The following is a 16,883-nucleotide window of genomic DNA, read 5'->3' as shown; positions in this document are numbered from 1 at the left end:
GGGCACTGGAAAAAATTTCCTGAACAAAACACCAATGGCTTATGCTCTAAGATCAAGAATCGACAAATGGGATCTCATAAAACTGCAAAGCTTCTGTAAGGCAAAGGACACTGTGGTTAGGACAAAACGGCAACCAACAGATTGGGAAAAGATCTTTACCAATCCTACAACAGATAGAGGCCTTATATCCAAAATATACAAAGAACTCAAGAAGTTAGACCGCAGGGAGACAAATAACCCTATTAAAAAATGGAGTTCAGAGCTAAACAAAGAATTCACAGCTGAGGAATGCCGAATGGCTGAGAAACACCTAAAGAAATGTTCAACATCTTTAGTCATAAGGGAAATGCAAATCAAAACAACCCTGAGATTTCACCTCACACCAGTGAGAATGGCTAAGATCAAAAACTCAGGTGACAGCAGATGCTGGCGAGGATGTGGAGAAAGAGGAACACTCCTCCATTGTTGGTGGGATTGCAGACTGGTACAACCATTCTGGAAATCAGTCTGGAGGTTCCTCAGAAAATTGGACATTGAACTGCCTGAGGATCCAGCTATACCTCTCTTGGGCATATACCCAAAAGATGCCCCAACATATAAAAAAGACACGTGCTCCACTATGTTCATAGCAGCCTTATTTATAATAGCCAGAAGCTGGAAAGAACCCAGATGCCCTTCAACAGAGGAATGGATACAGAAAATGTGGTACATCTACACAATGGAATATTACTCAGCTATCAAAAATAATGACTTTATGAAATTCGTAGGCAAATGGTTGGAACTGGAAAATATCATCCTGAGTGAGGTAACCCAATCACAGAAAAACACACATGGTATGCATTCATTGATAAGTGGCTATTAGCCCAAATGCTTGAATTACCCTAGATGCCTAGAACAAATGAAACTCAAGACAGATGATCAAAATGTGAATGCTTCACTCCTTCTTTAAAAGGGGAACAAGAATACCCTTGGCAGGGAATAGAGAGGCAAAGATTAAAACAGACACAGAAGGAACAACCATTCAGAGCCTGCCCCATATGTGGCCCATACATATACAGCCATCCAATTAGACAAGATGGATGAAGCAAAGAAGTGCAGGCCGACAGGAGCAGGATGTAGATCGTTCCTGAGAGACATAGCCAGAATACAGCAAACACAGAGGCGAATGCCAGCAGCAAACCACTGAACTGAGAATAGGACCCCCGTTGAAGGAATCAGAGAAAGAACTGGAAGAGCTTGAAGGGGCTCGAGACCCCTTATGAACAACAATGCCAAGCAACCAGAGCTTCCAGGGACTAAGCCACTACCTAAAGACTATACATGGACTGACCCTGGACTCTGACCTCATAGGTAGCAATGAATATCCTAGTAAGAGCACCAGTGGAAGGGGAAGCCCTGGGTCCTGCTAAGACTGAACCCCCAGTGAACGTGATTGTTGGCGGGATGGCGGCAATGGGAGGAGGGTGGGGAGGGGAACACCGATAACGAAGGGGACGGGGAGGGATTAGGGGGATGTTTGCCGGGAAACCGGGAAAGGGAATAACACTCGAAATGTATATAAGAAATACTCAAGTTAATAAAAAAAAAACAAAACAAAAAACAGCTGCAAATGACCACCCCCCCCCCCAAAAAAAAACTTGGGGACAAATTCAGTGACCAGAAGTTCCCGTGTCTCACCTCATTGATTAGTCCCAAGCTTATGATAACCGTCTCCATCTATGTTACTGTTTCTTCTAGAATGGCATACCTGATACATACCTTTCACAGACCCCAAGGACTCCAGTGTTCTACAAAGTCAGCTGGGCTTTTTTCTCCTACTCTGTTCCCATCCCATATCTTTGAGTTGAGCGGGGCAGGGTCTATCCTTTCTGGGAGCCCTGAGACTCTGCTGCAGGGGCCATTGGGTTTGAGGGGTGTCAGTATTCTTATGCTTTAAAACATCACTGCAGTGGACCAGATGTCTAATTTTCCTCTCTGAGCTCCTTCTCTTGGGTCACAGCACAGTGGCCTGATAGCATTCCCATCTCCTTTTGCCCCCTCCTTGTACTCTTTCACACTTACTTTTTCTAAGAGTTGCTGTGTGTGTAAACTCATTTTAAAATGTGCTTCCGTGGGTCCTGGATCAGCTGGACTGTGGCACTTCCTGGGAGGTTAAGAAGGAGGGCTTCTCTCCCTCCGGCACACTAAAATAGCCATGCCTCTATTTGGAACTGTGCAGACATTCATTATGGGCCCTCTGAGCTTCCGCCTTCCATGGCCATATAGTTCTACTTAGTTTCCTGAGAACAAAACAAAATTAAACAAAAGGAAACACAGTATCCCAGTAGCCAATTTCAGAGGCTCACTGTCGAGGATTCCCAGCTTGCTGCCTTCAGGAGCCGGACCAGAGCTGGCCCTGAACCACATGCACTACTACTTTCTGTACAGTAAGGCTTTGCTTCCTGGATCATCACAATAAGAAGAGCATACTCCAGCACAACTCAGTTCTCTTCTGAGCATTTAAAGCAAATTAAGACTGCAGATTGAGTGGCATTTATTTTTGCAAAGGACTAGGAAGTATCAGGGCTTACGCATTATGCTTAGGGCCTGTGCTGGCTGGTTTTGTGTGTCAACTTGACACAAGCTGGAGTTATCACAGAGAAAGGAGCCTCCCTTGAAGAAAAGACTCCATGAGACACAGCTGTAAGGCATTTTCTCAACTAGTGATTGAGGTAGGAGGACCCAGCTCATTGTGGGCAGTGCCATCCCTGAGCTGGTGGTCTTGGGTTCTAAAAGAGAGCAAGCTGAGCAAGCCAGGGGAAGCAAGCCAGTAAGTAACATCCCTCCATGGCCTCTGCATCAGCTCCTGCTTCCTGACCTGCTTGAGTTCCAGTCCTGACTTCCTTTGGTGATGAACAGCAATGTGGAAGTGTAAGCTGAATAAACCCTTTCCTCCCTAACTTGCCTCTTGGTCTTTTGTGCAGGAACAGAAACCCTAAGACAGGGTCCATCTAGGGTAAAACTTCTAGAAAGTCTAGGAAAGCTTGCCCTGTGTGTTTATGATTTTTTTCTACCATATCCCCATTCCTGTAATGTATTTCTGTTGTCTCTTTTGAAATTATGACAAATCTTTATCAAGAGCTTGATAGGTCAGTTGTACAGTCTGCTGATTGGTGTGCAGGCCACCCAGCCAACCATCCTAGCGTCACCTCCCTGTTTTCTCTGCAAGTCTTTCTCACAAGTGTAACACGGCACTCAGTGACGAGCTACAGATACTACATGCAAAAGAAATAAGGGAGGAGCCTCACAGTGAATAAATATGATGTGGTTTCTACTCAAATGCCATAAGTCAAGAACTCCCATGTGAACTCCATGAATTACCAGGTACATAACATCCTCACACACAAATGTGGACTTGTAGCGATGTGGCACACGGGTTAAAGATGCCCCCCTATCATCAGCTAAATGATTTGATTTTCCAGTTCTATGCTTAGGGAGAAATGGCTTAGATGTGCACAGGAGATACTTGTATTATAATTGCTGCATCTTAGGGACATAAAGTGTAAATGAGAAAATCTGTAGAATATGCTAAAAATGTCAGATTGACGACAGTATGATTCCTTACGCACTACCACCATCATCATCACCATCATCACCACCACCACCATCATTATCACAGCCATGACAGCATTACAGACTTTCCCTTCTGCTGGGACATTAATGTGCTAAAAATGAAAAGCAGAAGCCAGCTGCTTCACTCTCTTGGTAGGAGAATTCTTTCTTTCTTCTTTCCTTCCTTCCTTCCTTCCTTCCTTCCTTCCTTCCTTCCTTCCTCCCTCCCTCCCTTCCTTCCTTCCTTCCTTCCTTCCTTCTCAAGTTAAAATGAGACTGGTTCTTAAAGTAACTTTGAATGAGTAGCAGCAATGTTTTAAGTGACAGCGTAAGGCTGAGCATGCTGAAGGAGGGACAGTCATTACAGAAGGGAAGGGAAAAAGAACACACAGCCCTCAGGTGCTAAGCTCAGGGAGTTCAATGTGAGGAAACATTCCAGTAGCACATCCTGGGAACTTGCAGGGCACAGCAAGCTGACAGCCTTGTGGTCAGCACAGAGGGCATCAGCTGCCTGTGTGCACCGTGCTCCCAGCATGCCCTCTGATTTACTGTATTTTTCCAGCCTTAATTTCATTTACCTTTATAACCTTGTCTTAGTTATGCTTCTATCACTGTGATAAAACATCATGGCCAAGGTATCTTATAGAAGAAAGGCTTTATTTGGGCTGAAGATTCACGAAGGATGCATGGGATGAATGAGAGACTGACTGTATTGAAAAAATTACTTCAGAAGACTCCCCCAGCCCATGGTGTTTCAATAAAATGGTTTCTTAGTCATTCCATTGAGCGGTTGAGTTGATGGTCCCTTCCTGGGATTCTGAATGTGTCATGGTTACAGAGGGACTTCCAAAGTGAGGTCACAATAGGTGGGTAGGGTTGTTTCTACCTGCTTTTCTGGAGCACAATGGTCTGGCATCCAAAGCCATGAGGTGAGGGTGACCCAAAGCCATGAGGTGACCTGCCTGCAGGGGAATACAGTCTTCAGTCCGAGGTCCGGCTGATATCTACTAATATGGCAACACTGGAATGAACCATCTTGAAAGCAAGGCCCATGACCTGCAGTGACGCCAGCTGAGCCAAGTCCATGCAGCAGAGCTTGCTGTAAAAGCCACACAAAGCCCAGGTGTGTGATTAACACTAAAAACTGAGGCTATAAACCACCAAGTCTAGGAGATGTTTGCTACAGAGCAATTTGTTAATAGTTTGATATTATCTCAACCACTTTTAAAAATTATGATCAGTTATTTAAATTTTCATGGATATATTATATATTGAGGATATTCCCCTCCACCCCTCATGGTAGCTGGAGATTTACCTTCTTCCAGGCCAGCAGTTCGTCTTTACTGTGGATATATTCAGCCTCCATCCCTGTGTCATAACTTAGCTCACAGGGATCTGAACCACCAGCCTCTTCCACAAAATATCACAGTGGTTTATTGTATTGATGACTTGCTGACTGGGCCAAGTGAGCAAGAGGTAACAAACACTGTAGACTTGTTGGTAAAGAATACATCAGAGGATGGGAAATAAATGCAATCAAAATTCAAGGGCCTTCTCCCTCAGGGAAATTTCTAGGAGTCCACTGTTGTCAGCCATGCAGATACTCCTTCTGACGTGAAAGATAAGTTATTGCACCTGAATCAAGAAGGAAACATAATGCTCAGTGGTTCTTTGAACTCTGGGAGATAGAGCATTCCCCTCTTGAGTGTCTTACTCCAGATCAAATCCCAAGTAGTTTGGAAAGCTGGTAGCTCTGTGTGGGGCCTGGAATGGAGACGGCTCTTCAACAGGTGCAGGCTGCCGTGCAGGCTGCTCTATCATTTGGCCCATATGATCCAGAAGTCCCAATGGTACTTGAGGTGTCAATGGCAGCTAGAGATGCTGCTTAGAGCCTTTGACAGCCCCTATAGGTGAATCACAGCGAACTTCCTTGGGATTTTGGAGCAAGGCTCTACTATCATCTACAGACTGTTCTTTCTGTGAGAAACAGCTCTCGGGCTGCTTGGTTTTACAGGAAACTGAAATTTGACGATAGCCCATAGAATTACCATGTGATCTGAACCACTCATTGTGAGCTGGGTGTTCTCTGATTCACCAAACCTTAACGTTGGGCATGCACAGAAATAGTGTATTTATCAAATTGAAGCATTATACACATGATCTTGAGGGCATAAGCAAGTCACACAAAGAAGTTGCCCAAATGCTACAGTGCCTTCTGCTCCAAAGCATGAACCTGTAGCCTAATGTTTTATGCCTTGTGACCAGTTGGTTGGGAAAGAGAGAATAGAACTTAGTTTATTGATGATGCACTTGCACAGGTAGCAACAGGAAGCGGGCAATCTGAAAAGTTGACTCTTTCTGGGACAACCTTGAAAGATATGAGTGAATGGGCAGTGAGAAGAATCTTGGGGGGCACACGTGATCGGATATTTTGTTTGGAAGAAGAAATGGCCAGAAGTGCAGTCCTTTGCTGATTCATAGGCTATAGGCAATAGATTGGCTGGTTAGCCTGGCACTTGGAAAAAGTGTGATCAAAAAGAGATGAGAAGTACATCTGGGAAGAAGTGTATGGATCGACCTCTCCAACTGGGCAAAGGATGTGAAGATATGTGTGTCTCACACAAATGTTCATTAAAAGGTGATTTCAGCTGAGGAGTTCAATAATCAAGTAGGAAAGATGGCCCACTCTGTGGACAGTCAGCCTCTCTCTCCAGCCATCTCTGTCACTGCCCAGTGGGGCCCATGACCAAAGTGGCCATGGTGGGAGAAATGTGAATTATGTGTGGACTCGACAACATGGGCTTCGACTCACCAAGCATGTCCTGCTAGGTCTGCCAACAGCAGAGACAAACCCTGAGCCCCAGATATGATACCATTTCCCAGGGTGATCAGCCAGCAACTTGGTGACAGGTTGACTACACTGGGCCATTTCCTCCATGAAAAAGACAGTGCTTCATCCATGATGGATAGATCCTTATTACAGCTATAGATTTGCCTCTTCTACACATGATGTTTCAGTCAAAACTATCATAGGTAGACTTTATATAATCCATTATCTATATTTCACACAGTATTGCTACTGGCAAAGGAATTCACTTTACAACCACAGAATCTACTACTCTTACCATGTTCTCCATCACACTGAAGCAGCTTCTCTGATAGAAAGATAGAATGGCCCTTTGAAGATACAATGCAAATTAGGTGGGAGCATCCTGGAGGGCTGGGATAGGGGTCTCTAGAAGGCAGTATATGATTTGAATCAGCATATATTGATATGGTATGGTTTCTTCCACGGGCAAAATTCACAGATTCTGTAGTCAAGGTAGTGGGAATGGTTTCACTCAACATCACCCCTAGTGACCCAATAATTTTGGTATCTCTTCCCATGCCTTAAAGTTCTGCTTGGCCTAGAAGTTTTGAATCCACTGTAGGGAGTGCTTCTGCAAGGAGCCACAACCATCATTTCACTGAACTGGAAGCTTACACTCCCCCGCTGGCCACTGTGGGCTTCTGATCCCGGTATTAGTCAGGGTTCTCTAGAGTCACAGAACTTATGGAATGCCTCTATATGTTAAAGGAATCTACTGTAATGACTTACAGTCTGCAGTCCAACTACTCCAACAATAGGCAGCTGTGAATGGGAAGTCCAAGAATCTAGTAGTTGCTCAGTCCCACGAAGTTACTTGTTTTAGCTGGGCTTCTGTAAGCTGGAGTTCTGAAAGAGTAGTTTCCAACAGATGGCAAGGCAAGTAGTTTCCAGCAGGCAAGTAGGTGTGAGCAGGCAAAGAAGAGTGAGCCTTCCTTCTTCCCGTGTCCTTGTGTAGGCCTCCAGCAGAGGGTGTGGCCCAGACTAAAGGTGTGCACCACCATTCCTGGATTCGGAACTTGCTCTGTCCCAGGCTGGATCTGCTTATCTTGGTCTCCTGGGATTAAAGTTGTGTACTACCTTGTCTGGCCGTAAGCTTTTCATGGCCACTATGCCTCAAGATCTGGACTGTAGGTGTACCCCCCATTTCTGGTTGTAGTTCATTCCAGAAGCAGTCAAGTTGACAACCGGGAACAGCCATCGCAATGCCCTAAAGCCAACAGGTTAAGAAAGGGTGTTAGGAGGGGTGAATTATCCAGGTTACCAAGGGAGAAACTAGATTGTTTCTCCGCAGTGGAGGTAAGAAAGTTTATGTCTGGGGAGCAGGAGATTCTTTAACACATCTTTTGATGTTACCATGTCAGATGCTTAAAGTCGATGAGAAACCAGCCAAACTGTGCAGGCAGGATAACAATGGCCTGGACCTCTCAGAGATGAAGGTATAGGCCACTCCTCCAGAGACAGAATCAAGACCTGCTGAGCTGCTTACTGAGGGTGGAGGAACTACACAATGGGAGAAGAGGAAGTGGGTTACAAATGCCAGCTAAGCCAGCCGCAGAAATGAGGATTATAACTGACATGAGTGTTTTTGTCTTATTTTGTTAGGAGCATGTTTGGGCATACCTACACATATTTTGAGCCAATATTTGGATTTTCCCTCGATTTCATTATCATGTGATGTAGTATCGCACTGATTAAGATATCAGTAGTCAAACGCTGTAAATGCGTATTACCACGGTTAAGTTATGAGACACGGAGAGTAATCATTCTTCAAGGGACATCGAGCCATGGACATCGCTGCGCATGGGATAGTTACATCTCTGCGAGGCAGAAACTGTTCCTTTGTAAATTAAGCATGACATAAAGAGTAGTGGTTATGTGTGGAGTTGACAAGGGCTGAATTTGGGGTGGCTAGTCTTGGTTGTCAATTGGAGTGAACTAAAACCCAAGCTGCTGGGTACCCCTCTAAGGGGTATCTCTCTTTCCTCCTCCCTTCCTTCTTGAGATAGGGTTTCACTGTGCAGTCCTGGCTGTTCTAAAGCTCTCTATGTAGACTGGGCTTGCTTGGCCTCAGACACTGCCTCTGCCTCCCAAACACTGGGATCACAGGTGTATGTTATCATACCCAGAGATATTAATCTGATTATTTAAAGCACTCTAAATCTGGGTCACACCTACTAGTAACAGCTCATAAGACATGGAAGAAAGATATTTTACTTTCTTACCCTTGCTTTCTCTGGCAAGTTCATCTCTCCTGTTGCTGGAGCCTGTACTACATCCAATGACCTCAGGATCCCAAAAAGACCAAACCCTGGCAGCTCTCCAAGTATCTCCCAGGAACCCAGCAACAGATTGGGTGCAGAAACATGCAGTCCTGCAGACTGCACAACCACTGGATCCTTAGTCTTTCCTCTACGAGATAGTCATTGATGTATTACCCATACCACAACTTGTCAGCCACACTAACACCACCCATATAAAAGTAAGTATACATGCTTTCAACATATCAGTTCTGGGCCTCTAGAGAACTGGGATGGCTATCCTTGGTTGTCAACTTGACTACATATGGAATTAACTGGAATCCAGGAATGGAGGGTGTGTCTGTTAGGGAGTTTTTGCTTGGTTTGAAGTGGGTGGATCCATTTCTGCTCTGAACCATTAAGAAAACACATACTTTGATCTGGAGATTGAGGCAGGAAGATGCAACTTTAATCTGGGCCACACTTTCTACTGGAAGCCTATAGGGACCCGGAAGCAGGAGGCTTTTGCTCTTTGACTGTAGCTTGCCCTCACCTTGCCAGCACACCCATTCCTTCACTGGCATTAGAGCCTACTTCTTTGGAATTCAGTGTACACTGAAGACCAGCTGAGATATCCAGCCTCATGGACTGGACTGAGCAACAGCCTGTGTATGTGTGTGTGTATATATATATATATATATACATATACATATACATATATATATACATACATATACATATACATATATATATTCCATTCTGTAGGTTCTGTTAGTCTAGAGAATCCTCACTAACACAGAGAACCCTTATATATCTTGGCACCCCCATTCTCCCCATTTTCCTCTCACTAGTCCCCTTGTCTCTCCTTTCATGAAAATTGAAAGATTTACTTATATTTTTGCTTCTTGTCCTTCAGGACTGATTTTCACTTCAAAGTCACCACCCCTTATAATTGAGCTGTGAAATTGTTATTTTGCTAGTACTTAAAAGTGTCGGTGGAAGTTTGAAATCATTTGTTCTTTAATGTTTGATTAATTTTAAAAGTGAATTGAAAAGTATTTCCTTCCTTCCCCCCCTCCCCGCCTCACCTCTCTCTCTCTTTCTCTGAAAGAGATTGTTGCCTCCTGGCCAGTTTTAAAAAGCATGGCTCTATTTCGATTTTCAAATTTAAATAATTTACTTATTATGTGTTGTGTGTCTGTGTGAGTTGTGTGTGGACATACCTGTGACACAGTACCTGTATGGAGGTCGGAGGGTAGCTTATAGTATCCTGTTCTCTTCTCCTACCATGTAGGATCCTGGAGCTCACACTCAGGTTGTCTGGTTTAGCAGCAAGGGTCTTCAACCACCTCACTGGCTCCAGATATCTTATCTTTTTAAAGAGAGGTGCTTATATCTCCCAAGTTTTTCAGATTATGAACATACAAGGTTTACTGCATCTCAATTATTGTTCTTCACTCTAGCTTTCTTCATTTCTTCTTTGATGAGACTTGGTTTTTCTTCATTGAAGGAAGCTAGGTACTAGCTAAGAGTTTTCATTTTTGTCCGGTTACACATGCATCTGCTGTGTTTTCTCCGTTGACACTCCCCACAACACCCCAACCCACTGACTTTAGAAGCTTCCAAGCAGTTTTCCCTTCAAGGACTTACCCCGCCTCCTGCCCCGCCCACAGTTACCAGGCCCCGCCCCCGACGAGGCCCAGCCTTCGAAGAAACGGAAGTGGGTTTCCGGAAGCCGGAAGCGGGCGAACACTGGAACCCGAGTCGCTGGGAGCTGTGGCTAAGAGGCGGGTGGGGCTGGCGATGGCGGAGAAGTTTGACCATCTAGAGGAGCACCTGGAGAAGTTCGTGGAGAACATTCGGCAGCTCGGCATCATCGTCAGCGACTTCCAACCCAGCAGCCAGGCGGGGCTGAGCCAGAAGCTGTGAGTGACGGTCCGGTGGGGCTCCGCGCTTCTGTGCGGAGCCCCTGCCCGCTGGCCTTGGGGACCCCACTGGGACCCTTTGGTGTTCTTCCCTGGACCCTGCAGGGGAGGCCGGCTCCATCCTGACCGGACTCAACAGGGGAGACGGGTTCCGTCCTGACCAGGGGAAGCAGCCTTCATCCTGACCCCACTGGTGGCCAGTTCCACAGTGACTCCGCTGAGTCTGACCTTTCCCTACAGAAGAGGAGGCTCAGTCATGACTCCACGAGGGTGGGGGTAGTTCTGGCTCCATTCTGACCCCCCAGGGGAGGCTGGTTCCACCCTGACCACCAGGGTAGGCTGACACCACTCGGACCCTACCGGGCAGGCTGGGACTACCCTGATCGCATAAGGGGAGGTAGTCACCACGAACACTCCATCCGACCCCACCGCACTGGGCAGGTTGACTTAAAGACAGGCATGCTCCTCAGGAGGGCCCAGAGCCACCTGCGGCATAGCCCTGGCTGTGGAAGATGGGTTGATCCTTGACAATAACTTGTGATGGTCATGCTGCCTGGCCTTGGAATGGCCTACAGGGAAACACAAAATGTCCAGGAGAAGACCTCACTGCTTATATGGGACACTTTCCAGGGATTGAGACAGCTAGGTAATCTGGGGGTGGTTCTGAAGGGAGCCGAGGTCCAACCCAGTAGGGATGGACTTTTCCTTTGCAGATTGTGGGTACTGTACCTCAGCTGAAGCCCGTTTCTCAACCCCATTCAATGACGTGCCCTCCAGGAAGCTTTGCTCTATCTTCATCTCCTTCCTCAGTTTAGAAAGAAAAATTAAGTGTCTGAGTGTATTTTGTAAGTCCAAAGGTGTCCTCGGAATCCTGTGGCAATTAAGGGTTCAGGTGTGACAGCACGAGGAGAAAGAAGCATGTTAAGGGTAGCATGGGTCACCTGGCTCTCCTTTGATCCCAGCCACAGAACTGCCTTGGTGTTTGTGCTTCTGGGTTAGAAAGTTAACATGAAGGCACAGGCAGAGCAAGCAGGTAGTCAAGGTTCATCTAGTAGGCCGGGGAAAGGAAGCCAGCACAGCCCCAGCTAAGACAAAGCCAATCCAGCAGAAAGGCGAGGCTGGCCTGCCAGCCAGCCTGCCTGCCTGCCTGCCTGCCTGCCTGGCTGTCTCTAGTGTCTGCCCCTGGAAACCTGCTCTCTCCGTCCCTTTTATGGAATGGGAGACTGCCCTAGAAACCATCTTTACCCACAGTTCAGTCTCTTGATGCGTCTTAGCCAAGATGTTTACTAAGGTACAGAGAGTTGTGGTATCACCCCTCAAGGAGGGCCTTGTGGGATGGGAACAAACATTGCAGAGACCAAAGCCTGCTGAGACTGGCCTAGTTCTCTTTTCCAGTTCCTGTGGTTATCTCATACTTCAGTTATCTGTCCTGGTGTCCCTGACCTTGACCATTTTAATTTTAACCCTCAGGACTTGAAGCACACTGGCCAGTCCTGTGTAGAAGTGTGCTGTGCTGTCTTCTGAACTAACCACACACTCCGCTCTGTTTGTTTCCCAGGAACTTCATTGTTACGGGCTTACAGGACATAGATAAATGCAGACAGCAGCTACATGATATCACGGTGCCTCTGGAAGTTTTTGAGTAAGTCTCACTGGGTCTCTCTGACTCTTGATTAGCTGTGTCAGTGAGTGTGAGGGAGGTGTGCCCAGGTGCCACCAGCCCTCCAGGGTTGTGATGGGCTAGTGGGGTTACAAAAGGGTAAGTATCACTCTAGGGTTGCATTGTTGAGAACAGTGTCATGTGAAAATGAGAACATTAAACGCTTGTTAAATATATAAAAACAGGTTTCTGAGTTCAATGGAGAAAGGCCTTCAGGCCACAGAAAAACCTCCTCTATTGGGGGAAGATCTCAGTCCAGGTGGCCGTGGGGAGGCATCTTTCTACCAGAGAGTCCTGTTGCCCCGTCACAGCAGAGGCTTGGAGAAGAGTGGACTGCACACTCCAAGGGGCTGTGAACACAGCACAGGAGGGATCTCCAGGCTCCCATGACCTTGCTAGTGCACACTTGATGCATGTGTACTCCAAAGCAAGGATAACATAAACTCTTAGCACTTCAGCCCAGTGTCTGGCTTTGTGCATCCACAGAGGTCAGATTCAAGTTGTGAGCCTTAAAACCCCAGCGTCCCCTTGTGTTGAGCCGCTCGTTTACTGAACACACATGAACTATAAGCTCTTCATGCTCTCGTGTTGCTCGAGATGCACTTACTTAGAAGTAACCAGATGCTGCTTCCATTACACTATTACAAAAATAGCAAAATGAGATGCAAATCCTACAAATCGTACCTTTGCTATTGTCATAAAGGCCAATTTAATAGATTTAGCCTGAAGCGATTTATATGTTTTTCTTCTCTGGGTTTGTTTTCTTTTTTAATTGAACTTGATATGGTGGTGGCCTTTCTCTATAACGAACAATTAATATAGCTGAATGATACAGATTTATCCAGTAAATCTTGGATACAGAAATATCCAAGTAGTCTGTTCTTGAAAAATCTGGATATTGTGGGCAATGTATTTTATGAAATCAAGATATATGGTGTATTGACAATGTCAAGAGGTAGTTTTGTAGTTTGGACTGACTGGGGAGAAACATCCTATTGAGTTAGGTCCCTAGAGTGTGTCTAATAAGGCAGTGTACTGAGAACACCCTCTCTCACCCAGTGGACATTGTGTCCTGCATATGGCTCCAGTGTCCTCCCTCTGACTTCTCCACACAGCATGTCTTGAGCAGTCAGGCTGGCCTGGAGTGGATGCCATGTCTCAGCTGTGCCTGTCACAGATGTGATCTCCTGCACTGCATTAAACGTTAAGAGCTCCTTTATCACGCTGTTTGAGAATCCAAAAGGCAGTACCATAGATACTGTTGAATTCTTCTCTTTTCATGCACTGCATTTGAATGTAAGTGCTGCACACATGTGAGTGGGTATGGCTTGTCATGAGCTTCCAGAAGGAGAAATGCTTGGAGAAATTCAAACGTTAAATGTACCTGGTTCCTGGACTAGGTCCTGTGAAGGCATATCTACTGGAGTTTTCTGTTTTTTTGTCATAGTTTCCAGAAAACTGAGGTTAGGTGAGTCAGCCATGTGTTTACTTTGGTGTTGTTGCTCCTAGATACATTGATCAAGGTCGAAATCCCCAGCTCTACACCAAAGAATGCCTGGAGAGGGCTCTTGCTAAAAACGAACAAGTCAAGGGGAAGATCGACACAATGAAGGTGAGACAGGAAGGAAGCCAGATCTGCACATGGACAGGAGAGTACCCAACATGCATGTTGACGGACTTAGCAGCTTTTGTAGACTGCTGAGTACTGCCACAGTGGGATTTCTAGCATGTATATGACACTGAATGTCAGTGAGCCATAGTCCTGAAGGAACAAGAGACAGTCTCACAGCAAAGAAAGGCTAAGTTTATGGCAATATCCCTGGCCAGAGGCACCTCCAGTGTGGCTCCCTGTCTGGCCTCCGTTAGGAACTTCTAACATCAGTGTGCCTGCTGTGATTCTGTGTAGATGCTGACTAGAGGCCTTTCCTGTGCTAGTAGGACTGCACTTGGAGGACTCTGGATGGTTTGTGTTCTAGGCTCCAGTGTCTGATTCCTGGACCCCTACTGTTCTTAAGTGTGACACTATACACAGAAAACTTGGCTGCTCTAGGGGGCTGTGTCTTGACATGAACCACAGTTTTCTCGTTGAGGTCACTGATGGTGCTTGCTTTTCTTTACCTCTGGTGGGGGCACTGTGTGTGGCCTGCGGGGACAGCACTGTGTACCGTTCTGTTTCCTGGGCTCCCTGTTAGCCACCAGGCCCTGTAGGGTTGTGTTCTCCTCGGCCTAGAATTCATGTTCCTTCTACACAGTGAGCCTCCTCCTCAGCTCAGCCTGCTTTGCTTCCTCTGTGAGCTCAGCCCGGCCGGCCTTCCCTGGAGTTTCTTTCCCACTGTCCCTCAGCCTGCTGTCCACACTCCAGCATTGCGTGCTCGCCTGTGCTGCACACTGCTTACTTGATGCAGCCTGGCCCATGTGTGCTGGCTGTGTTTGCTGTGCAGGCAGCTCAGAGCACCTGCTACTGGAGTGATTCAGGGGCTCCATTAGCTCGTGTGCTGCAGAGTGGGGTTGGTCAGTTAACACTGAGCCCATGCATCATCTCCTGTCGGCTTGGGCTGAGGAGCTCCTGGACCCCCAGCAGAAATCCTCTCCTGACACAGGGACTGGCCCCTGGAGCTGGGGCTTCCGGTCCTGCCTGTATCTTGGACTCACTGCCTTGGGCTGTGCTGGAGTGCATTCCCATTGACGATGCCCATGTGTTTAATTATCCCTGTGCTCTTGTAGCACTTGGTGTCATCTCTCACCTGAGATCTGTGACATCTTAAGGCACACTTCCGCAGCCTGCATGTCCCCAGTGGGCACCAGTTACACAGTTTTTCAGTTGTTGCGGTGGGGCAGAATGTGTCTTTGTGACACTGGCTCTGTGGTCCTGAGAGTAGAGGCTTCGGGTGCAGGCCATTGTACAGTTTATTTTAGACTAGGAGAAAACTTTGAGGGATGAGTGGCTGGAGAAGTAGATAATGTACCTCCAGGGCTGGAGAAAGCTTAAGAGACATGGTTTGCACACACGATCTCTGTGTAATTCCTGTGAGTAATGGCTTCAGTGAGTATTAAGACTCTGGTGTGTGTGCTGCCTAGTCCTCTCCACTGAGGTGGGAGCACGTGGTTGGAGGTGCTCAGGTTGTTCCTCCTTAAGCCAGAAGGAAGGAATTGTCTTAATGATGCAGTCCTTTTCAGAGAGGTGGTATCCCTGCCCTGTAACACAGTCGACTGCAAATGGCTCATGGTTGTTGTGGAAGACGAGTGACCTAGCTCCATCCCTTTGGGTGGCTCAGTGTCACGCTCGGCTCTGCGGGCGGGGGTGCTGTCTATAACTTGGATATTTTTTTGACACAGCTATTTTTGTTTGTAGAAATTTAAAAGCCTACTGATTCAGGAACTTTCTAAAGTGTTTCCAGAAGACATGGCCAAGTATCGGAGCATTCGGGGGGAGGATCACCCGCCTTCCTAATGTGCGAAGACCCCACATCCTTCTGATAACTGGACTGACCCAGTGAGAGCTGTGCCTGCCAATGCTGCCTTCCAGCCACGGGACTGGCCTTGCCCCACCTCCCGCTCCCATCCTTTGAGCTGTGGGACTCGGGGCTGGAGGAGCCGAGCTGTGCCCCACTGTCCCTGCAGCTCTCAGGCCCTTGGGGACCAGGCAGGAAGACAGCCTTGCTGAATGTGACATGGGCTTGGGATTCTACTGGACATTTTCTTTTCATGTACTCTGTTCTGTTACACTGTCCATAAGAGGAAACTTGGTTCTATATTTTACATTTTCAGATGTTGTGCATAAGAAAATAACTGTTTTCATGGGTTTCAACTCGATATAATAAAGCCTAAAGTTTACACTGCTCATTTCATGTACTTCTGTGACATTCTTCAAATGTAGAGCAGCATATTTTGTTCTTGTAGAACGGTCAACTATTAATTTCCTTAAATGTTATAATATTCATTAGACAATGTTTTCTTCAGGTGTTTAGGTGGAAAAGCTAAGTGCAGCTGAGAACTCCCTCTCCCACAGTCTTTCTTAAAGGTACATACTAAGAACACAGACTCCTCAGTATTGGAAAACTGCTACAGAGCAGCGCTTCTTACCTGCTGTGTCTATGGATGGACCATGGGGGATCTACCTCTCACCCAGTGTCTGGATGGACCATGGGGGTCTGCGTCTCACCCGGTGTCCGGATGGATCATGGGGGTCTGCGTCTCACCCGGTGTCCGGGTGGACCATGGGGGTCTGCTTCTCACCTGGCATGTGTAAGGATGGGCCATGGGGAGCCTGCTGCAGCTTCATTTCAGTGGCTCTGTGGGCTGGGAGAGCATCAGACAGTGCTTATGAGGCTGGTTTCACGTTTAAAATGGGCTGGGAGCCTGTGGACTAATTTGCTTCCTCCTGATGATGCTGGTACTGCTTAGGGGGAGGGATAGGTAACAAAGCACTGAAGACTAGGTATTTGAAAAGCTACAGTCTTTTCTCTCAGTTGTGAGGGACCACGGGTATTTGTTATGTTCATAGTGGGGAAAGACAGATGAAGGGCAGCCATGTAAGTGTCTATCAACAGTGGTTTATGTGGTGGAGTGTGGTGGTCATAAGCACATGCATGTTGGCACAG

General features: G+C 46.7%; 1 protein-coding gene across 1 annotated transcript; it reads left to right on the top strand.

Moving 5' to 3' along the window:
• The first annotated feature begins 10,456 nt into the window (after positions 1 to 10,456).
• Med10 (mediator complex subunit 10) lies at positions 10,457 to 16,125 on the top strand. The gene is made up of 4 exons (NM_001106097.2): positions 10,457 to 10,622; positions 12,181 to 12,264; positions 13,792 to 13,894; positions 15,635 to 16,125. The coding sequence occupies exons 1-4, from the start codon at positions 10,501 to 10,503 to the stop codon at positions 15,731 to 15,733; spliced, it is 408 nt and encodes a 135-aa protein (NP_001099567.2). The 5' UTR covers positions 10,457 to 10,500; the 3' UTR covers positions 15,734 to 16,125.
• Positions 16,126 to 16,883: the final 758 nt, after the last annotated feature.

This window comes from Rattus norvegicus, chromosome 1, assembly GCF_021556685.1.
Source record: "Rattus norvegicus strain SHRSP/BbbUtx chromosome 1, alternate assembly SHRSP_T2T, whole genome shotgun sequence".
Classification (NCBI taxonomy): Eukaryota; Metazoa; Chordata; class Mammalia; order Rodentia; family Muridae; genus Rattus; species Rattus norvegicus.
This window is presented reverse-complemented; position numbering and strand designations above follow the sequence as displayed.